Source organism: Pan troglodytes, chromosome 13, assembly GCF_028858775.2.
Source record: "Pan troglodytes isolate AG18354 chromosome 13, NHGRI_mPanTro3-v2.0_pri, whole genome shotgun sequence".
Classification (NCBI taxonomy): Eukaryota; Metazoa; Chordata; class Mammalia; order Primates; family Hominidae; genus Pan; species Pan troglodytes.
The window spans coordinates 92,303,754-92,327,913 of record NC_072411.2 but is presented as its reverse complement, the minus strand read 5'-3'; the positions used below and the strand labels follow the sequence as shown (position 1 = coordinate 92,327,913).

The 24,160-nt window shown below is 38.2% G+C and overlaps 1 protein-coding gene across 5 annotated transcripts in view; it reads left to right on the top strand.

Moving 5' to 3' along the window:
- The window catches only part of HIBCH (3-hydroxyisobutyryl-CoA hydrolase), a 140,757-nt gene that overhangs the window by 86,864 nt on the left and 29,733 nt on the right, over window positions 1–24,160 (top strand). For all 5 annotated transcript variants that reach the window (XM_054680006.2, XM_054680007.2, XM_063791359.1 and 2 more), the window contains exons 8-11: window positions 6,223–6,368; window positions 8,806–8,892; window positions 12,317–12,375; window positions 13,566–13,647. In XM_054680006.2, the coding sequence (XP_054535981.1) occupies window positions 6,223–6,368; window positions 8,806–8,892; window positions 12,317–12,375; window positions 13,566–13,647 (374 nt within the window). The remainder of the gene's footprint in view (window positions 1–6,222; window positions 6,369–8,805; window positions 8,893–12,316; window positions 12,376–13,565; window positions 13,648–24,160) is intronic.

The following is a 24,160-nucleotide window of genomic DNA, read 5'->3' as shown; positions in this document are numbered from 1 at the left end:
CATTATGTAAAACGCTTCTAGAATCACAGCAAAGAAAACAATTAGCAGAGTAAAGAGGCAACCTATTCCAATCTCTGCTCGTTGCCTAGTTCCCAAGTCACTTCTACATTTCCAAGTATCTTTATAGCAATGCCCTACTTCTCTGGTACCGGTTTGCTGTATTAGTCCATTCTCACATTGCTATAAAGAACTACCTGAGACTGGGTAATTTATGAAGAAAAGAGGTTTAATTGGCTCACAGTTCCACAGGCTGTACAGGAAGCATGATTGGGGAGGTCTCCAGAAATTTACAATCGTGGCCAAAGATGAAGGGGAAGCAAGTGCATCTTCATGTGGCTGGCAGGAGAGTGAAGGGAGAAGTACTGCACACTTTAAAACAACCAGATATCATGAGAACTCACTCATTATTATTAGAACAGCAAGGGGGAAATCTGCCCCCATGACCCGATCACCTTCCACCAGGCCCCTCATTCGACACTGGGGATTACAATTCAACATGAGATTTGAATGGGGACACAGAGCCAAACCATATCAGGGCCTTTCAAGAAATTTGTCAATTTGTTAGCATAAAGTTGTTCATAATTGCTTTTTTGTATGTGTCGCCTGAAGTTCACGTGTTGGAAACTTAATTCCCAACTCAGCAGTGTTGAGAGTTGGTACCACTAAGAGGTGAGTGGTTCATGGGGGCTCTTCCAGTTTTTGCAGGTTAGTTCCTGATACAGGGATGACTTCAGCCCCCTTTCCTTCTGCTCTCTTGTCCTGTCTCACCCTTGCCTTTTGCCGTGGGTTGATGCACCAAGAAGGCCCTCGTGTGATGTTGGCACTATGATATTGGACTTCCCAGCCTCCAGAACTGTGAGAAATAATTTTTTTTCTAAATTACCCCAGTCTGTGGTATTCTGTCATAGCAACATAAAATGGACTAAGACAATAATATTCCCCTATTATCTTTTTAATATCTGTAGACTCCTTAGTGATTTCTGGCTCTCTTATTCTTGATATTGGTCATTGTGTCTTCTCTTTTTTTTTCCTGATCAATCTAGTTAGAGGTTTATTAATTTTATTGATCTTAAACAGATTTTTGTTTTCATTTATTTTTTATTTTGCTGATTTCTGCTCTAGTATTCATTCCTCCTTTCTTCTGCTTATTTTAGATTTTGTTTGCTCTTCTTTCATTTCCTCAGGTGAAACCTGAGTTCACTTGTATGAGATGTGGGTATGGAATTTGATTCTACTCTGGTTTTTAATTTCAGTAATTTAAAGATGTTACTACACTGTCGTTTCATTTAATTTCCTACAGAAAGTCTTCTCTCTTCCTTATTTTTGTTCCTGTGTCTTTTTATTTTCTTTGGCTGCTCTTAAGATTTTCTCTTGATCACATGTTTCAAGCTATTTGATTATGATGTGCTTTGGTGCTCTTCATATTTCTAATGCTTGTGGTTATTGAGCTACTTAGGTTTATAACTTCTGTCAAATTTGGAAAATTTTCTGCCATTATTTCTACAAATACTTTTTTTCCACCCATTCCGTTTTCAGGAATTCTGGTCATACTTCTATAAGGCTCACTTATGCTTCATTCATTAAAAACATTTTTTTTCTCTCTTTCATTTTAGATAGTTTCTGTTCCTGTGTCCTTAAATTCATTAATCTTCTCTTCTACAAGATCTAATCTGCCCTTAATCTCATCCAGGTATTTTTCAGCTTATACATTCATTTCAGTTTTCATCTCTAGAAGTATGATTTGGTTCTTTTTCTAAAAAGAAAAATTTTCTGTGTCTCTAACTTCTTGAATATATAGGTTATGTTTGTGATAACTGTGTTAATGTTTTTGTCTGCTGGTTCTTAGATTTATGTCAGTTCTTATTTTTTTAAATCCCCTTTTTATGGTTAGTATTTTCCTACATCTTTAGATAGCTGGTAATTTTTTATTGAATTGTACATATTGTAAACTTTACTTTGTTGGGTGCTGGATATTTTTGTATTCTTTTAAGTATTTTTGAGATTTCTTCTGAGATGAATTTAAATTCCTGGGAAACATCTTAATATTTTCAAGTGTTGTAAGATTTATTATTAATTTTTTTTTTTTTTTTTGCAGAATTGGAGCAATGCTCCAACTAGGGCTAATTATTTCCCACTACTGGGGCAAGATCTTGCTTTGTGTTCTGCACAGTGCCCCATGACATCAATCATGAGTTTTTCTAGTCCAGATGGTGGGGAACATGCTGTTTTTAGTCCTGTGTGGGTTCCCAGTACTGTTCTCTATAATCATTTTCTGTGATTCTTTCCTTAGTCTCATGTAGTGATATGGTTAGGCGTTGTGTCCTCACCCAAATCTCATCTTGAATTGTAATCCCCGTAATCCCCATGTGTCCAGGGAGAGATCTGGTAGGAGCTGATTGGATCATGGACGCAGTGTCTCCCTTGCTGTTCTCATGATAGTGAGTTCTTACAAGAGCTGATGGTTTTATAAGGGGCTCTTCCCCTTTTGCTCCTCACTCTTTTTTCTCCTGCTGCCATGTGAGAAGGTCCAAGCTTGCTTTGCCTTCTGCCATGATCGTAAGTTTCCTGAGGCCTCCTTAGCCATTTGGAACTATGAGTCAATTAAACCTCTTTCCTTTATAAATTACTCAGTCTCGGGCAGTGTGAAAACTGACTAATCATGTAGTTTCTTGACACACACACACACACTCTCTCTCTCTCTCTCTCCATTCCTAAGCTAAGTACTTAAAAGAGACACCCTGCAGATCTCCAGAGCTTTCTCTCTGCTGCTCTCTCCGCTCTGGTACTCTGTTGTGGGAATTCTAGCTATCTTGGTTTCCCTAGACTCAGCTTCATCTTCTCAAATGAGGCACTGTGCTGGGCCTGGGAATTCACTCAAGGCATGAAGTTGGAGCTGTTCTAGAATTTACCTTGCTTGTTTTCTGATATTCAGAGACCACTTTTCTTTATTGCTTGATGTTCAGTGTGTTGAAAACACTATTGATCCATATATTGTGTCTGTTTTTATAGTTGTTTCAGGTAGGGGGATAAGTCTGGTTCCTGTTACTCTATCTTGTCCAAAGTATAAGTCTCCCAGATGGCTACTTTAAATTGGATGATTAAAGATGCTCTCAGAGGAGTTGTCCTTTAAGCTGAGATGTGAATAGCAAGAGTCAGCTACATGAAGAACTGAGAGCAGAATATTGTGGCATTAAGAAAAATTAGCTCAAGACCCTTAGGTAAGAATGAACTTGGCCTGTTAAAGGAACCAAATGGAGGCAATCTGTGTCTGAATCGAGGGCAGGAGTGATGTAACATGCTCTCAAAAGGGCACATGGGGGCCTCTGGTGAAGAGTTAAGATTTAAACCTAAATACGGGAAGTTGTGGAAGAGTATAAAGCAGGCAACGACATAATCTAGTTTATATTTATATTTTAGTACCATGATTCTGGCTGCTTTGAGGATAATGGATTGTAGGGGTAGCAGAGTAGAAGCAGTGAGATTGGATAATAGGTTATTACATTAGTCTAGAGCTACACTGTCCAATACTGTATAGCCACTAGCCACAAGTGGCTTTTAAAATTTTAATATAAATTAATTAAATTTAAAGAAAACAAATTCAGTTCCTCAGTCACACCAGCTACATTTCAGGTGTTTAATAGCTACATATGGCTAGTGGCTGTCTTATTGGACAGCAGAAATTATAGATTTCATCATTGTAGAAAGTTCTGTTGGACAGCACAGTCTGGAGAGATTTTGGCTTTGGAGTAGTTTGGAGGTATAGAGTTGAAAAGAGTGAACAGATTTGAAACATGTTTTGGGCTTAACTGACTTGCTGGTATGATGAATCAGGAATAACTCCAAGGTATTTAACTTGTGCTACTTGATGGATGAGGCTGATGAGGGAAGGAGCAGTGTAGTTGGAGGTTTGTGAATCAGTAGTTCTACTTTTGCCATGTTAAATGTGAGATACTTATTATCCATGTGGTTCTGTTTAGGTGGCAGATCTAAGAGTTCAGTGTTCACGGGAGAAGGCATGAGTGATTTCGCAGTGTATTAAACTTTTAGGGCTGCATAACAAAATACCACAAACTTGGTTGCTTAAACAGTAGAAATTTTTTTTCTCACAGTTCTGGAGATTGAAAGGCTGAGATCAAGGTGTCAGCAGATGGTTCTCTTGAGCCCTCTCTCTGTGGCTAATAGACTGCTGCCTTCTTGCTCTGTCCTCATGTGGCCTTTTCTCTGTTCACATGCATCCCTGTGTTTCTTCCTCCTCTTATAAGGGCACCAGTCCTGTTGGATTAGGACCCCACCCTTATGACCTCACTTAAACTTAATTACCTCTTCAAAGGCCCTGCTTCCAAATGCAGTTACATTGAGGGTTAGGGCTTCAACATAGGACTTTTTGGAAGGACACAATGCAGTCCATAGCAGGGAGTAATCAGCATATAGATATTATTTAAAGTCATAGGAGTTAAGGAAAATGTGTATATAGGAAAGAGGAGGTAGCCTAATATGGAGCTTAGGCACAGTGAGCAAGAGGTCAAGCAGAGGAGGTGGTGTCTGTGAGGGAGACTGGAAAGAAGCAGAATTGGGGGAAGGGGGAGAAAAGAGAGAATGTGGTACCCTGGAAGAGAAGAACGTGTTGTCAGGATGGAGGGTTTTTCCACTTAGGCAGCATGCTCCTGAGGCTCTGGGGCAGGAATGAGTGTAGAATGTTAGGGAACTGAAAGAAGACCAGAGTGGCTGGAGTATAGGGAGTGAGTAGTAAGGGATGTAGTGGAAAAAGTGGTAAGGGGCCTTGAAGACTTTGATAAAGGTGTTCGTTTTAATCCAGGAGAAATAGGCAGCCATGGGAGGGTTTTAAGCAGTGGATGCAAGACTCTGGTAAGGATTTGTGTTTTTAAAAGATCACTTTGGCTATTGTGTGGAGAACAGTTCAGAGGGGAAATCAATAAGATGTGGTCACTGATGGGGATTAAGGGGATGGTGCGAGAAGGTGTCAAGGCTGGATACTTGCACCCTTTATTGAGGTAGGTGTTGCTGGAGGAAGATTGTGGGACTGGCGCGGGGAGGTTATGAGTTTAACTTGAGACCTAGCTAGTTTGAGATACTAAGAGATATTTCTGTTTACAGGAGCATGATGCTTTTTCTTTTAAGTCTAGAACCTTTTTGTAAAGTAGAACTGGAGAGAATTTTAGTGCTTGCATTTTTATCCCAACATAATTAAAGGAAACTTTAGAAGAGATACATAAATTATAAAACTAGAGGGTCACAGTTGTTTAAGATCTTAAACACCCAAAGGAGTGTGCTGGTAATTACTTGTATGTATGCTATTTTCTTTATTTTATTATTATTTTTACTTGAGATGGAGTCTTGCTCTGTTGCCCAGGCTGCAGTGCAGTGGCATTAGCTCACTGCAACCTCTGCCTCTCGGGTTCAAGCGATTCTCCTGCCTCAGCCTCACCAGTAGCTGGGATTACAGGCATGCGCCACCATGCCCGGCTAATTTTTGTAATTTTAGTAGAGACGGGGTTTCACTGTGTTGGCCAGGCTGGTCTTGAACTCCTGACCTCAGGTGATCTGCCTGTCTTGGCCTCCCAAAGTGCTGAGATTACAGGCGTGAGCCACCGCGCCTAGCCTTATATGCTATTTTCAGTTGTTACCCGTAGATAATTTTTAAATACTGATGGTTAAGAAAAGGGTAAATGCAAATGATTTTATTAGGTATAAACCTGTTCATTTAGTAGGACTCGTGATTATTGCATCAGTATTTAAACATCTTGAATATTAGATAATTGACTTAAGGTTGGGACATGATTTAAATGGTAATAATTTTGCTATAATAGGCCATAGGTTATGTATTTTTTTTTCCTGTGCTGATTTGGAAATAAATTTTTTTTGAAATTTTTACCTATTTTGGAGATTCTTCAAAAGTAAATCAGTGGTAAGAAAATTTAGGTAACATTGAGTACTTCTAATATACAAAACATTGTGTCATCAAATACTTTACTGACTTCTATAGAAATGAGACATGAAGGTTTTGAAAAATACCCAAGTTAGCACAGTTTATAGCAAGTCTTTTGTGATGTTGATTGCAGTGTATAGTACTTAGTTTAATAATGTTTGTAATGTATATTCAAGCTCCAGAGAGAAATGGTTTGTGTGATCTATGGCAAAAAGGTTATATTTATCTTTTTCATTTGAATCACCATTATCTCTTTTTGTTACATTTAATTACAGGACTGTTCCCTGATGTGGGTGGAGGTTATTTCTTGCCACGACTCCAAGGAAAACTTGGTTACTTCCTTGCATTAACAGGATTCAGACTAAAAGGAAGAGATGTGTACAGAGCAGGAATTGCTACACACTTTGTAGATTCTGAAAAGGTACTTTTTCAGATGTTTGCATTTTGTATTGTTGGAATAACAACACAAAATAGTGCATGGGAAGGTACAATGGGTGGTTGAGAGCCACAGACTTCTGGTGAAATCGTGGTGTGAATCCTGGACCTATTAGTTTATAGCTGTGTTACCTTGGAGAAAGTGCATAAGCTCTCTAATTCTGTTTCCTCATATGCAAACTGGAGATAATGATACCTGGATTCAGGGTTGGCACCTTCAGTGAGTATTTTTAAGTGAATAATTAGAGTCTCTTAAAAAAAAAATCATGCCTACCTTAAGAAAGTCTAATATGTACAAATCTAAATTTATATATAAAAAGATAGCCTTTTATTTTATGAGGACATTTTGAAGGCTTCTTTTGGTTATGAGTTTCCCTAGTGCATTGAAAGTAATCGCATTTGACTTTTCTAAAACACATCTGTTACAAGGAACACATGTTACTTATCTTTGCTTTTTTTTTTTTTAAAAAAAAACAACGTGGCCAATTTTCTCAGCACAGGATAACATAGTGGAAAAGAATATATAGATAGTTTGAGTTTAAGTCTGAATTGGAACTTAGCCTCTTTTGCCCCCCATTTTCCCGTCTGCAGAATGGAGATGACACTATTACATAGTAGTTGAAACTCCTTGTGTTACATGTGGCAGAAGACCCAATTCAAGGTAGTATTGCCTCAGAATTCCCAGCAAGAGACTTAGGATGTATTTTGCTTCACCTGGCTTGGTTCACTCTGACTGGACTGGCTTATCTTATTCCTGAACCGTATGAGTAGGTAGAATATACCAACTGGCCTATCCTAGGTAATGCACACTCTGTCCTTCAATCTGTGGGGTAAAGTCAGCTTTCAAGGAAGCACATGGTCATCAGATGAATAGCTGATCAGATCTTAAGGGAAGGGTGTTTTAGGATATGGCAAGGAAAGCTATAAAAATTAAATTAGAAAATTTATGTTACATGCTTAGCCCAGTAACTGACAAATAGTAAACACTCAAAATTTAACTATTATTAATACTTTTAATGCAGTTTTATATTTTTAGAGGTGGCCAGATTTTTCATTGAGAGTCTCTTTTATGTTACAAAGGATGGCCCTTTTTATCCTCATATCTGTAACATTCTTCTGTTTTGGGTAAGGATGCCAGAGATTATACTGACAGTTGGACTATCATGTGAGTCCCCCAAGGACTTTTTACAAATGATGATGATTTATTCTCACACGTCCTCTTTGGCCATTGAAGTAAAACAGCTGGATAGCATAAAAATGTACTGTTTGGTCACTAATAGAATTCTCTTCATAAACTTTATAAATTGGCTGTGGAAATTTTTATGTTGATGAGCTTTGGTCTTGTTTCTCACACTGTTACAGATTCTGTAAAATGTATGAAGCATACAAAATTGAAGATTGTCTCTGTACACTGTTATGAAGGCCTTTCTATCATGTTTGGCCAAAGATTCAGATCTTTCTCTGTGTTGTGGGCATCCTCAGTCACATTGAGTAGTCTCATGCTTCCCTTGAGCTATAACAGGAAGGAAACATGGGCATGTGATTATCCTGTCTGGAAGGGACACCCTTGATTACAGTGGAATTTAGGATACGAGAGAGCTGATGCATAACCCCTTTCTTTGTCAATATGTTCAATGCTAGTATCTGCAATGAGTAGACAGAAATTCTCAGGGCTGTAGAGGATATGAAAAAGAGGAATATACTTTGGGGATGCGATTAGAAGTGGGTACAAAAGATAAATAACCATCTCTCTCATCTGGCAGAGGTAAAGTATGGTAAGTGTAAAAACAATACAAAGAAAATACTCAAAGAATTGAAAGGAGGAAGAGCTTACCTGTAAGAAAGTACTAGAAGCTTTTTTATAAAGGTTGCAGTACAGCCGGCCTTAAGGTGAGTATTATCAGGAAAAGGTATTGTCAGGTAAAGGAAACATTTAATGAAATCACAGGGGCAAGAAAGCATTAGCTATGCTCTGGGAACAGTAAAAAGTCCTGTTTGGCTCAGTGTAGGGTAGATTAAGTGAGGGATCAGATGGATAAATAAGTGAAGCTGTATTATAGTGTTGTGCATTGTCTGTGGTAGCCACTAATAATTTGTGGCAATTTTGGTTAAAATTAATTAAAAATAAAATAAAATTTATATGTAGGTCTTTGGTTCCAAGTACTCAATAGGCTGAGAAACAAAAGTCTCTATTTCTCCTTCTTAATTTCTTCCATCTTTATCCATTCCTTTGAAGGCTACATTTGCTGTGTGGGAATACCTGTTCATTCAACTTAAGTCAAAATTTCTTTCAGTGATTCACCTGAAGAGACAGCTTCATAATTTAAAGTCAAGAATTCTAAAAAAGAAGATGAGATTTTTATAAAGCTTTCTGTGTTTCTATTGGATCTAAGATCTTTCCTTTTTTTCCACCTCCCCTTTAGTTGGCCATGTTAGAGGAAGATTTGTTAGCCTTGAAATCTCCTTCAAAAGAAAATATTGCATCTGTCTTAGAAAATTACCATACAGAGGTAATCTTGTTAATATTCTAACCTCAGGTTTTAATTCATGGGGGGGGAAGTGATTAAAAAACTGGCAGTTGGTGAATATTATAGTTTGTAAATATAAATAAATGAACTAAGGATTTATTTACTTTAAAGCGTGGCGGAAGAATCAGTGCTTCACAGTTGTTAGTATAGCCAGCTAATAAGATGACTTCTTTCCTGTGCAGCTGCATAGCTGTCTTCCCACTGCTGGTTAACTTCAGTGCATAGCCTTGTGATCATTCTTTGCAAGGGTTTTGGCATTTCTGTAAACGGTGTTCAGTGTTAACACTATTTGTGGAGATGCAAACTCTTGACATTTATTTATATTTAATAAAGTATATTGCAGCATGTATTTTTAATTCCTTACTTATGTTGTCTGACTTGAATTTTCTTATAAGAGCCAAGAATCTTTAAAAACACTCCATAACTTCTAGTTAAACATGATTGAATACATGCTGCCTCCTAAAACACCATTCAAAATTATAATAAGTGAATAAGAAAAGGCATAAACCCACAAAGACAAGTAGAACAGAAGAGGAGACAGTGGCAGACATGAGATGTTAGTATTTTGGAAGCTTGAAATCAGCAGGATGAGTGCTGCTAACTTAAACCAAAGAACTCTGAAAGCCAATAAGAAGTCAGCTGATTCTTGCTGTAGACCCTTCTAAAGGGACTAGGTCCCTCTGAAGACTAGGGTGTAGAATGGGGCAGAAAAACAGGAGGATTTATTATAAGTTTTTTTTTTGTTTTTTGTTTTTGTTTTGAAGCAGAGTCTCGCTCTGTCACCTAGGCTGGAGGGCGGTGGCGCAATCTTGGCTCACGGCAACCTCTGCCTTCCAGGTTCAAGCGATTCTCGTGCCTCAGCCTCCCGAGTAGCTGGGATTACAGGCGTGTGCTACCATGCCCAGCTAATTTTTGTGTTTTAGTAGAGACAGGGTTTCACCATGTTGGCCAGGCTGGTTTTGAACTTGTGACCTCAAATGATCCACCCTCCTCAGCTTCCCAAAGTGCTGGGATTATAGCCATGAGCACTGCACCTGGCCCCTCCACAAGTCTTCTTGTACAACTGAGAGTAGCTATCTTCCAGTAGCCTGGCAGAAGAGTAGATACTTACTCCTTAGAGAAACCAAATCAGGCAGGTCTAGCTGACAGTAGAGATTGATGAAGTACTGTACTGATGAGAGGTGAGATATACTAAGTTGGAAGACCTCTGTGCCTTTTCCCTAGTTGGCTTGCAGAACCGCTGCATCCCACCCCACTCCTAAGCAATACATTGGAAGAAAAAAAACCCATAGACATTGAAATTCATGGACCCCTTAATAACACATCTTGCCTGATCATCTTATAATGTAACACAATTGAGAATCCCGTAACTTGCAACTGACATTAGACGCAAAGCTTCCTAATTTTAGTGCTTTGCATAGAAAAACAAATATTCCTAGGCCAAAACAAACAACAAAGGCACTGGAAGGAAACAGTTAATGCAAGAAGAAGGAAACTTAGACAAATACCAATCTATAACTGTTAAGAGGAAAATATTTTACCTGTTAAACAACAACAGATGTTATAAAGGTAATTCAAAGAATAATATAGGCATGCCTCAGAGAATCTGAATTTGGTTCCACACCATGGCAATAAAGCTATTCACATGAATGTTTTGGTTTTCCAGTGCTCATAAAAACTTTTACACTATACTGTAGTCTATTAAGTGTGCAGGAGCATCATTTCTAAACACAAGTACGTATCTTATTAATTTATAATTATAAAATAATTTAGCTAAAAATACTAATGATCATCTGAGCTTTTGGTGAGTCATAATTGTTTTGCTGCTGGAGGGCCTTGCCTAGATGTTGATGGCTACTGGCTGACCTTGGTAGTGGTTATGCCTGTAAAATTTTAAAGATGATAACAAAAGTTGGGAATAAAAAACCCAGAACAGATTAAAATCTGTGGTTGAGGAAAACTCTAACAGAAAAGGATAATGAAATAGAAAAGGGAGAGAATGGAAAACTAGAGGTATTATTCCAAGAGGTCCAAAATCTAATCATTAGGAATTCATAGTAAAGAAGATAGAGGGAAGGAAATATTTGGAGAAATAGTACCAAATAAATTACCCAGAACTGAAGAACATGAGTACAGATTGGCAGGGCCACCAAGTACTTGGTGGAGAGAATATGAATACAGAGCACATGAGGACTTCACTTGTTTTTATCAGAGCATTTGATAGTCTCCTGTTGTCGAATTTAGTAAATATGTGATGAATTATGCTTTGCGGTGGTTGAAGGGGCTTATCAAAGAGTTCTACTAAATGTATAGGAGTTAGTTTGTAGGGAAGTCATCTTAGACTTATTCAGCATTTTTCTCAAGTGATTTGGTGACCACTGATAGCGTTTTGATCAAGTTGATTTAGAACTAAGAAAAACAAGTTAAATTAGGAAAAAGAATATGGATGAAAAAACAACCCTTAGAGTTTAGAGTGATCTGCTCAATAGTAATAATGTGAAATTTAATAAAGATAAGTGCGAATCTTGTGTTTTAACCCAAAGTGCTAAATTCATAAGTACAGAATAGGAGAAACACAGCCTACAATGGCACAGGTTTAAAAAAAAAAAAAAAAGTCTTATTTAATTGGAGCTTAGTGTGAATCAGCTGCAATCATAGGCCTGTCTCAACACTAACTCAGAGTTAGTCCAATTAAGAAAAGTATATCCAAAGCAATCAAGGGCCTGCAGAGAACCCTCTTATACTTTGCTACCATCCAGCCACACCTGCAGCTAAGATACGTGTCCCCTACTTGAAGAATGACCTTGATAAACTGGAACTTGTCCATGAGAAGGACCTGGATCATGAGGGGACACAAAACTGTGTCATGTGGGAAGTGGTTAAGGTGAAAGAGATTAACTAGAACTATAAACATGCTAGCATTGGTTTTTGTTCCAGAATTAAAACAACAACAGAAACCTAATTATTCAGTTGTTCCAGCATTTGTGAACTCCTCCTTGAGAGGTGCTTTCTCTCCCTGAAGGTCACAGCTGCAGGCATACCAGGTATATGGTGTGAATTTCTGGCTAGGATGGAAATTTGGGCAGGTTGACCTTTCAGGTCCCTTACATATTCACAGATATATTTTAATGATAATGTGTCAAATGTAATAGTGGTTACATATATTTATACATGTAAATAAAAATACTAGAACATTTTTGCCGTTGATACTTTTAAGAGCTAGTCTAGAGTTCTACATGCTGTCTGAATTTTGATCATACAGCGGTAGTTATTTATGAGACAGTTAGATGTAATTTGACTGAAAGTGACAAGTGACAATCTTTCACAAAGTGTATCATTAAATATGAATTTTTAAGGATTAAAAAATTGTGTTCAAATTTATTAAAAGATTTTTTTTTTCAAACAGTCTAAGATTGATCGAGACAAGTCTTTTATACTTGAGGAACACATGGACAAAATAAACAGGTACCTAAAAAGAGATCTCAGTTACATATTCCTTTAGAAAGACTATGTTAAAATGAATTTGCTAACATTATAATTACCATTTTAATTACATTGTGTTTGATAGTGCACTGAATTCTGAGATCAGAAAGTATAGAGCTTTCCTTCTTTTTTTTTTTTTTTTTTTGAGACAGAGTCTCGCTCTATCCCCCAGGCTGGAGTGCAGTGGTACAATCTCAGCTCACTGCAGCCTCCGCCTCCTGGGTTCAAGCAATTCCTATGCTTCAGCCTTCTGAGTAGCTGGGACTACAGGCACCTGCTACCATGCCTGTCGAACTTTTGTATTTTTAGTAGAGACAGGGTTTCGCCATGTTGGCCAGGCTGGTCTCCAACTCCTGACCTAAGGTGATTCACCCTCCTCACCCTCACAAAGTGCTGGGATTACAGGCGTGATGCCTGGCCAGCATAGGGTTTTTTTTCACTTACCTTTGAAAGTAGCTTCTTTCCCTTTCTTTCTGGGTGAAATAAATTCATTATATTTAAGTAATCTACCATGAGAATTCATCTTAGTACAAAATACCTTTTTTTTAAAGTGGGGAAGAGCAGCTAGAAAATAATAATTAACTTTTATTTTTGTAAATTCATCTTTTCTGAAGATCTTACCAAGCTGAACAGCAAAAAGATTTTGTGCAGTGATTTGAATTTATATTAGTGCAAAATATCTTTTTTTTTTAAGTGGAGAAGAGAAGCTAGAAAATAATAATTGAATTAACTTTTACCTTTTTAAATTCATCTTCTCTGAAGGTCTTATCAAGCCGATCAGCAAAAAAGGTTTTGTGTGATGATTTGAGAGATTGACAAACTGGCTTTGGGAAACAAGAGGAGGAAAAGTATTAGAAAATAAGACAACCATCTCTACAATTTAGAAGCATCGATTTTTCATTGTTGAATTGTTTCTTTACATGGAAATATAACAGATGCAAAAATGCAAAAGAAAAAATAAAATTTAGATTTTATTTTATGTTAGTGAAGGTAGACTGCAAATGCTTACCCAGGGAAGCAATGCTCTCTTTCTTTTCACGTCCTGTTAAAGAGGTTAGACAATTTTTCATTATTGAAACAGAGGTGGGGGAAAGCCTATGTTCAGATTCATCGTATGTTAGAAACAGGAAATCACTTACACATTGGTGAAATCACATTTCCTTTTTTTATAGTTGTTTTTCAGCCAATACTGTGGAAGAAATTATTGAAAACTTACAGCAAGATGGTTCATCTTTTGCCCTAGAGCAATTGAAGGTAATATTGGAATCCTTTCTGCCCTGAGTGAACATAGTGAAGTCCGGTGACAGGGAAGCCTCTCTAAGGGGGTATTAGTGCTCCATTGGTGGTGACATAGCCCATGCATTGTGTTTTCTTTTTTCCCAAATTTAGGTGAGCTTCAGAAATCAGTTCCACTAACCTTGACCTAAATCCAAGTGCCGTGTCTACCTGCTGGTCGTTGAGGGCAAAGCCAATCTAGTTTTATGTCCTTTGAATGTAACAGAGGACTTTAGTAAGCATGCTTCATTTCCAAATAGTCCTCCTTGTCCTATGGAGGAAGGTTTTGGGGACATTTTAATTAGAAGGGCTGGGTCACTGGAGATTAGTCACCTTATGATACATTGCAATTGGGACATTGATCTATAAATTCTACTTAATATGGTCTTTCTAAACAGGAGGTTTAATTAAAGAGTGATCTTTTTTAAATAAGCAAGAGACTCTATCTCTTGCCATAGCTGAGTCTTACGTAGTGTTTCTGTGTTAGGTACACTTTGATCTTTTTGACACATAACTGTTAACAGCAGAAGAGCCATTTTTGTATAAATGTGTACATACCAGGTATTGACATTCGTGGACCTCTAGTATGATTATGAGACTTGGAGTATTTCAGACTTCTAGACAAAGGAAAGAAAAGGTATGTTTCCTTATACTTAAAAGGTGTTTTAGCTTGTCTTCATCTGATAGCATTTTTCGTATATATGTGTGTGTGTGTGTGTGTGTGTGTGTGTGTGTGTGTGTGTGTATATATATATATATATATGGCTCCACATCATGATTCCATAATGTTTTTCTATTTATAGATGTAATCATAGCATTTCAGTTGTCAGGAAACATATTGAGAAAAAATTTTGATAGTCTTACCTGTAAAGGTGAAAACATTTCCTCCATTGTCACTGTATTTTTTTTGTTTTCGTTTTTTTGAGACAGAATCTTGCCCTGTTCCCCAGGCTGGAGGACAGTGGTGCAATCACAACTCACTGCAGCCTCAGCCTCCCAGGCTCAAGCAATCCTCACACCTCAGCCTCCTGAGTAGCTGGGACTATGGGCGTGTGCCACCACGGGTGGCTAATTTTTTGTATTTTTTTGTAGAGACAAGGTTTCACCATGTTGGCCAGACTGGTCTCGACCTCCTGGGCTCAAGTGATTCACCCACCTCAGCTTCCCAAAGTGCTGGGATTATAGGCGTGAGCCACCACACCCGGCCTTTTACTGTATTCTTAAGGGGGAAATCCAAAGTTAATTTCTCCCATGGGATCTTATACAGTATTAGAATTTTGTTAACTTTCAAGGATAGGCATAAATTAGAGCAGGTAGACCAGCCATTTATTTGCCTAACTCACAAAAGTAGATTGTTATTATTAACAACTTCCAGGAATGTTTACATCAATAGTCATTTTATAATTCAAGGAATCCGACTTTAAGTTGGTGTATCAGGGTTCTCTAGAGGGAAAGAACTAATAGGAGATATGTATATAAAGGGGAGTTTATTAAGTATTAACCTGCACAATCACAAGGTCCCACAGTAGGCTGTCTACAAGCTTGAGGAACAATGAGGACCAGTCTGAGTATCAAAACTGAAGAACTTGGGGTCTGATGTTCAAGGGCAGGAAGCATCCAGCATGGGAGAAAGATACAGGCTGGGAGGCTAGGCCAGTCTCTCCTTTTCACGTTTTTCTGCCTGCTTTATATTCTCTGGTAGCTGATTAGTTTGTGCCCACCAGATTAAGGGTGGATCTGCCTTGCCCAGCCCACTGACTCAAATGTTAATCTCTTTTGGCAACACCCTCACAGACACATCCAGGATCAATACTTTGTATCCTTCAATCCAGTCAAGTTGACACTCAGTATTCACCATCACAAGTCCACCCCTTGTCAACTTGAACCCATACACATCTCCTGAGTCTTCAAATAAAGACAATAATAAGGTCATAATTATGCCTAACATAATGCAACTACCCTTTGTACGGCCAGAAATGCACCAATTCCTAACCCAAATACCATTACATAAAGTTAGCAGTACTTAAATGCCAATATGAAGTCAGTAAATCTTATGTCACATGATAAAGGAAAAGGAAATAAAGATATTTTCTTAGTACAAGTATATGCATGCACAAACACGTTTTTAGCAAAAGATGGAGGAAATACTTATGACAATCACAGTCTCCATTTCTGCAGCTGATCACATAGATGTAGCTAGTATTGATGACTACCTCCTCCTACTACCCATTCTGTATTCCCTTTGTCTTCAGCAAGCACCTCATGTCAACAAAAAGGACACCCACACAAAAACCCCATTCAGAGGCCATCAGCATCAAAGCTCAAAGGTAGATAAACACACGAAGATGAGGAAAAGCCAGTGCAACAATGCTGGAAATTCCAAAAACCATAATGCCTCTTCTCCTCCAAATGATTACAACTCCTCTCCAGCAAGGGCACAAAACTGGACGGAAATGAGTTTGACGAATTGACAGAAGTAGGCTTCATAAGGTGGGTAATAACAAACTCCTTTGAGCTGAAGGAGCATGGTCTAACCCAATGCAAGGAAGCTAAGAACATTGATAAAAGGTTACAGGAACTGCTAACTAGAATAACCAGTTTAGAGAAGAACATAAATCTTCTTGAAGAACAAGTATCAATAACTGAATCAATCAAGCAGAAGAAAGGATATCAGAGATTGAAGATCAACTTAAATAAAATGTGAAGACAAGATTAGAGAAATGAGAATGAAAAAGAATAAACAAAGCCTCCAAGAAATGTAGGACTATGTGAAAAGACCAAACCTAGGATTGATTGGTGTATCTGAAAGTGACGGGAGAATGGAGTCAAGTTAAAACACACTTCAGGATATTGTGCAGGAGAACTTCCCCAACCTAGCAAGACTGGCCAACATTCAAATTCAGGAAATACAGAGAACGCCGCAAAGATGCTCCTTGAGAAGAGCAACCCCAAGACACATAATCTTCAGATTCTCCAAAGTTGAAATGAAGGAAAAAATGTTAAGGGCAGCCAGAGAGAAAGGTCGGGTTACCCACAAAGGGAAGCCCATCAGACTAACAGCAGATCCCTGTGTAGAAACCATACAATCCAGAAGAGAGTGGGGGCCAATATTCAACATTCTTGAAGGAAAGAATTTTCAACCCAGAATTTCATATCCAGCCAAACTAAGCTTCATAAGTGAAGGAGAAAGGAAATCCTTTCCAGATGAGCAAATGCTGAGGGATTTTGTCACTACCAGGCCTGTATTACAATAGCTCCTGAAGGAAGCACTAAATATGGAAAGGAAAGACTGGTACCAGCCACTGCAAAAACATACCAAAATATAAAGACCAACAACACTATGAAGAAACTGCATCTAATGGGCAAAATAACCAGCTAGCATCATGATGACATGATCAAATTCACATGTAACCATATTAACCTTAAATGTAAATGGGCTAAATGCACCAATTAAAAGACACAGACTAGCAAATTGGATAAAGAGTCAAGACCCATTGGTGTGCTGGATTCAGGAGACCCATCTCACATGCAAAGACACATATAGGTTCAAAATAAAGGGATGGAGGATTATTTACCAAGCAAATGGAAAGCAAAAAAGCAGGGGTTGCAATCCTAGTTTCTGATAAAACAGACTTTAAACCAAAAGCAATCAAAAAAGACAAAGGCATTACATAATGGTAAAGGGATCAATGCAGCAAGGAAAGCTAACTATCCTAAATATATATTCACCAATACAGGAGCACCCAGATTCATAAAGCAAGTTTTTAGAGACCTTCAAAGAGGCTTAGACTCCCACACAATAATAGTGAGAGACTTTGAACACCCTACTTTCAATGTTAGATTAATGAGACAGAAAATTAACAAGGATATTCAGGACTTGAACTCAGCTCTGGACCAAGTGGACCTAATAGACATCTGTAGAACTCTCTACCCCAAATCAACGTAATATACGTTATTTTCAGTACCACATAGCACTTATTCTAAAATCAACCACATAATTGGAAGTAAAACACTCCTCAGCAAATGTAAAAGAACAGAAATCATAACAGTCTCTCAGACCGCAGTGCAATCAAATTAGAACTCAGGATTAAGAAACTCACTCAAAACCGCACAATACATGGAAAGTGAACAACTTGCTCCTGAATGACTACTGGGTAAATAACGAAATTAAGGCAGAAATAAGTTATTTGAAACCAATGAGAACAAAGACACAACGTACCAGAATCACAACACAGCTAAAGCAGTGTTTAGAGGGAAATTTATAGCACTAAATGCCCACATCAGAAAGTGGAAAAGATCTAAAATTGACACCCTTACATCACAGTTAAAAGAACTAGAGAAGCAAGAGCAAACAGATTCAAAAACTAGTAGAAGATAGGAAATAACAAAGCAGAACTGAAGGAGATAAAGACAGAAAAAAATCTCTTCAAAAAAATCAGTGAATCCAGGAGCTGGTTTTTGAAAAGGTTAACAAAATAGACCACTAGCCAGACTAATAAGAGAGAAGACTCAAATAGACACAATAAAAAATGATAAAGGGGATATCACCACCGATCCCACAGAAATGCAAACTACCATCAGAGAATGCTGTAAACACCTCTCCACAAATAAACTAGAAACTCTAGAAGAAATGGATAAATTCCTGGACACATACACCTTCCCAGGACTAAACCAGGAAGAAGTCAAATCCCTAAATAGACCAATAACAAGTTCTGAAATTGAGGCAATAATTAATGGCCTACCAACCAAAAAAAGCCCAGGACTAGACGGATTCACAGCCGAATTCTGCCAGAGGTATGAAGAGGAGCTAGTGCCATTCCTTCTGAAAATATTCCAAAGAATACAAAAAGAGGGACTCCTCCCTAACTCATTTTATGAGGCCAGCCTCATCCTGATACCAAAACCTGGCAGAGACACAACAATAAAAAAATATTTCAAGGCCAGGTGCGGTGGCTCATGCCTGTAATCCCAGCACTTTGGGAGGCCGAAGCGGGCAGATCACTCAAGGTCAGGAGTTCGAGACCTGCCTGGCTAGCATGGTGAAACCCTGTCTCTATTAAAAATACAAAAATTAGCTGGGCGTGGTGGCACATGGCTATAATCCCAGCTACTCAGGAGGCTGAGGCAGGAGAATCAGTTGAGCCCAGGAGGTGGAGGTTGCAGTGACCTGAGACCATACCATTGCACTCCAGCTTGGGCAACAGGAGGGAAACTCTGTCTCAAAAAAAAAAAAAAACAAAAAAACTACAAACCACTGCTCAAGGAAGTAAGAGAGGACACAAATGGATAAACATGCTATGCTTATGGATAGGAAGAATCAATACCATGAAAATGGCCATACTGCCCAAAGTAATTTCTAGATTCAGTGCTATTCCTATCAAGCTACCATTGACTTTTTTCACAGATCTAGAAAAAACAATTTCATATGGAACCAAAATAGAGCCCGTGTACTCTAGAGAATCCTAAGCAAAAAGAACAAAGTTGGAGGCATCATGCTACCTGACTTCAAATTATACTACAAGGCTAGAGTAACCAAAACAGCATGGTATAGTGGTACCAAAACAGATATATAGACCAATGGAACAGAACAGAGGCCTCAGAAATAACACCACACACCTACAACCATCTGATCTTTGACAAACCTGACAAAAACAATCAATGGGGAAAGGATTCCGTATTTAATAAATGTTGTTGGGAAACTTGGCTAGCCATATGCAGAAAACTGAAACTGGACCCCTTCCTTACACTTTAGGTGAAAATTAATTCAAGATGGATTAGACTTAAACATAAGACCTAAAACCATAAAAACCCTAGAAGAGAACCTAGGCAATACCACTCAGGACATAGTCATGGGCAAAGACTTCATGACTAAACCACCAAAAGCAATTGCAACAAAAGCCAGAATTGAGAAATAGGATCTAATTAAACTAAAGAGCTTCTGTACAGCAGAAGAAATTCTCATCAGAGTGAACAGGCAACTCACAGAATGGGAGAAAAATTTTGCAACCTATCCGTCTAAAGGTCTAATATCCAGAGTCTACAAGGTACTTAAATTTACAAGAAAAAAACAACCCCATCAAAAAGTGGGTGAAGGATGTGAACAGACACTTCTCAAAAGAAGACGTTTGTGGCTGGGCGTGGTGGCTCACGCCTGTAATCCCAGCACTTTGGGGGGCCGCAGAGGGCGGATCACGAGGTCAGGAGTTCAGGACCAGCCTGACTAATATGGTGAAACCATGTCTCTACTAAAAGTACAAGAATTAGCCAGGTGTGGTAGAGTGCATATATAATCCCAGCTACTGTGGAGGCTGAGGCAGGAAAATCGCTTGAACCTGGGAGGCAGAGGTTGTAGTGAGCCAAGATCACCCTACTGCCCTCCAGCCTGGGTGACAAGAGCAAGACTCCATCTCAAAACAAACAAAAGACATTTACACGGCCAACAAACATATGAAAAAAAGTTTATTGTCATTGATCATTAGAGAAATGCAAATCAAAACCACAATGAGATAACTATCTCACACCAGTTAGAATGGAGATCATTAAAAAGTCTGGAAACAACAGATACTGGCAAGGATGCAGAGAAATAGGTACGCTTTTACACTGTTGGTGGGAGTGTAAATTAGTTCAACCATTGTGGAAGACAATGTGCCGATTCCTCAAGGATCTAGAACCAGAAATACCATATGACCCAGCAATCCCTTTACTGGGTATATACCCATAGGATTATAAATCATTCTACTGTAAAGACACACGCACAAATTGCAGCACTATTTACAATAGCAAAGACTTGGAATCAACCCAAATGCCTGACAATGAGAGACTGGATAAAGAAAGTGTGGCATATATACGCCATGGAATACCATGCAGCTGTAAAAAAAGAATGAGTTCATGTCCTTTGCAGGGACATGGATGAAGCTGGAAACCATCATTCTCGGCAAACTAATACAAGAAGAGAAAACCAAACACCGCATGTTCTCACTCATAAGTGGGAGTTGAACAGTGAGAACATATTGACACAGGGAGGGGAACATCACACACTGGGGCCCGTCAGGGTAGGGGGCAAAGGGAGGGGGAGAGCATTAGGAGAAATACTTAATACATGAGGGGCTTAAAACCTAGATGACGGGTTAATGGGTGCAGCAAACCACCATGGCATGTGTATACCTATGTAACAAACCTGCACGTTCTGCACACGTATATATAAATATATATATATAAATGTGGGGCACCTAGAACTTACACATTGCAGCAAGAATGCAGTTTGGCAGTTTCTTACAAAGTTAAACATAAACTCACCAAGACCCAACAGCCCCACTCTGCGAGATTTATCCAAAAAAGTGTAAACACGAGTCCACACAAATGCTTATATTTACATGTTCATTGGAACTTTGTTCATAATAGCCAAAATCTAGAAACAGCTGAATGCATATTAATTACTGAATAAACTTATTGTGATATATTTATACAATGGAATACTACTTCTCTAAGAAGGAATGAGCTGCTGCTACACACAGCATGATAAATCTTGGAAGCAGTATGTCAACAAAAGATGGTGGATGCAAAGGACCACTCATTGTATGGCTTTATTTTTATGAAATTCTAGAAAAGATAAAAGTATTTGAATAGAAAACAGATCAGTTGCCAGAGGGTAAGGAGAACTCTTTGGAATGTTAGAAATGTTCTATATCTTGATTGTGGAGCTAATTATACAACTGTATACACTTATCAAAACTCATAGAACTATGCACTTAAGTGAATTTTATTATATATAATTTAACATCAGTAGAACTATTTAAAAAATAAAATGACATACTGACAGTTGGCCTATAGATGTATGCATTGTATTTGCTGAATGTACCCATTATAGTATACCATTTATTGCTATTAATAAGAGCAATTTAATGCCAGTGTTGATGGATACATTGTGCTTTGGGGAAAGAGTATGATAAAGGGGAAAATGCATCAGTTTATGTAGACAGAAGAGAAAACAGTTTTCTAGTTCACTGATGGGCCTTAGCGACCCTTAAATGCTACCATTGGCATTTAGGAAACATAAAATAGTAGTACTTGTATCTTTAGATAGTATCTTTTCATTTTATATAAATTGTTAATGCCTTTAAGAAATTACCAGAAAAGTCTTAAGATCAGGTTGCAAAAGGCAGCCTTCTTGCACTGGCTCTAAGCCTTTTATTGTAGATACGAAAAAGAATATTAGCGCCATGTTTTGAAGGTCTGTTTTGGTCTTCATATAGTAATATGACATTTCAGATTGGTGAAAATATACTAAAAAATAGAAATATTTCTGTGAAACTGCACTAGTCAATGAAATAGACATTGACTTGTTCTTGTTTTAAATATTTTATATTTGTATTGGTTTATTGTCAGTCGGAACACTTCTGGAAATGATTTATAGATATATGTTTGTAAGGTTTAAGATGATTACTTAGAAAAATATTTACAGTTCAAAGCAGAACATAACTCTTAAATATGTTTGATTTAAACTAGCTTAAAAAATTAAAGACTATTTAACAGTATAATAGAGCTTTTGTCACTTGGTTTCAATATAACAGATGATGTGACTTATTATTAAAATACTTGTGAATTAAATTTTACCTTCAGCTTAGTTTCATTTAACCCTGAGGACAAATGCCAAGAGATATTTCCCATTTAAGCCTTACAACAACACAACACAGCTCCAGATCTTTAGTGGCAATATTGTAAAATACCTTAAAATGGCAGTTACTCCATGAAGGTGTGTGCACCTCTGTCTGCTTGTCTCCATTCTGTTACATCTTTTTCTCTCAACCTCTTACCTTTTGCTTTATTGAGTGATATCTAGCACACACCTTTAACTCCTGGAAGCTTGCTTAACCCTTATCTCCTGGCACCTATGACAAAGTATTTCATATGATAGGTATGATGAATGAATGAATGGTGCCACAGCAGCCACTGAAGTATGAAAATGACAATCCAGTATCTGTTCTCAGGGAGTTTGCAATCTAGTGGAACACACACATAAACAATTACAATGCAGTGTGGCAAGTGTGTCTAAAGTAGAGGCACAAATTATTATGGATGTCCATAAAACGATGGAGGGATTCTGAGAGGCCTCATGAGGAAGTGTAATCTGAGCAAAGTCTGTGTGAGTTGCCAGGTGCCAAAGGGTATTCCAGAGAGAGTACCACATACTTAGACAAATGTTTGGAAAGTGCAGAGCAAGGAACAAGGAGTAACATACCAGGAAATACGGCCAAAAAGGTGACTGGGGGCAGATTGTAATGGTCTTTATGTTATACTTAACTGCTTGAATTCTGTGAGTTTTTTCTGAGTATGCATATTTTAAGAACTCATGTTTTTAAAGTGTAACATACAGAAAAATACATAAATCATATATTTATACCTCAATATTTTTTCACACACGAACAAAAGAAATGTTGGAGGCTGAAAGATTGAGGGTCGTGATCAACTCAGTATGCTACCACTGGAGGCTATATGAGTAAACAACAAACTGTTCTCATAAATGCAGAATGTTGGCAAACTGACAAACTGCGTATGCCACCCATAAGGAATGGTGAGGGCAGTCGTGCCCCAGGTGCAATGTTTCTTGAGATTCGGTACATCTGAAGCCTGTTAGTAATAATATGAACCTGTGATCAATTAAGCAGCTGACCAATCATTACCTCTTCCTCCTTGCTCTTGTTACCCAATAAATACGAAGGGCTGTAGAAGCTCAGGCACTGCCTTTGCTCACTAGAAGCAGGGAGCCCTCTTCTTCTTCCCCTGGCCCCTTCCTTTAAAACAGTTACTTTTGTCTTAAGTTTTCATTTCTAGTTCATCCCCCTTCACTCAGTCTCGTAATGACAGTCTCAAGTAGTAACAGTTGTAGTGAAGGTCTCAAGTAGTAATTGTGGCAGTCTGCCACAAAGAAACATTTACAGAGTGCCCCAGATGTCTTACTTGTGTGCCCTCCCACTCACTACCTCTTCTCCAGAATATATAACCATTATACTGACTTCTCACACCATACGTTTTGTTTGAGGTTTTTTTTTTTTTAGAGTCTTGCTCTGTCACCCAGGCTGGAGTGATCTTGGCTCACTGCAACCTCCACCTCCCAAGTTCAAGCAATTCTCCTGCCTCAGCCTCCCGAGTAACTGGGATTACAGGTGCCCGCCACCATACCTGCTAATTTTTATATTTTTTAGTAGAGATGGGGTTTCACCATATTAGTCAGGCTGGTCTTGAACTCCTGACCTCAGTTGATCCACCCGCCTTGGCCTCCCAAAGTGCTGAGATTACAGGTGTGATTGTTTGAATTTTATATAAATGAAATTGTATCATTTTGTGTCTAGTTTCTTTTGCTCAGCACTATATTTGTGAGATTCATCCAGATTGTACTTACATGACAGTAGTTTGTTCATTCTAAGATGCTCCATTGTTTGATGTATTGCAGTTCACTTATTCATTTCTACTGTTGGACATTTGAAGTTATTTG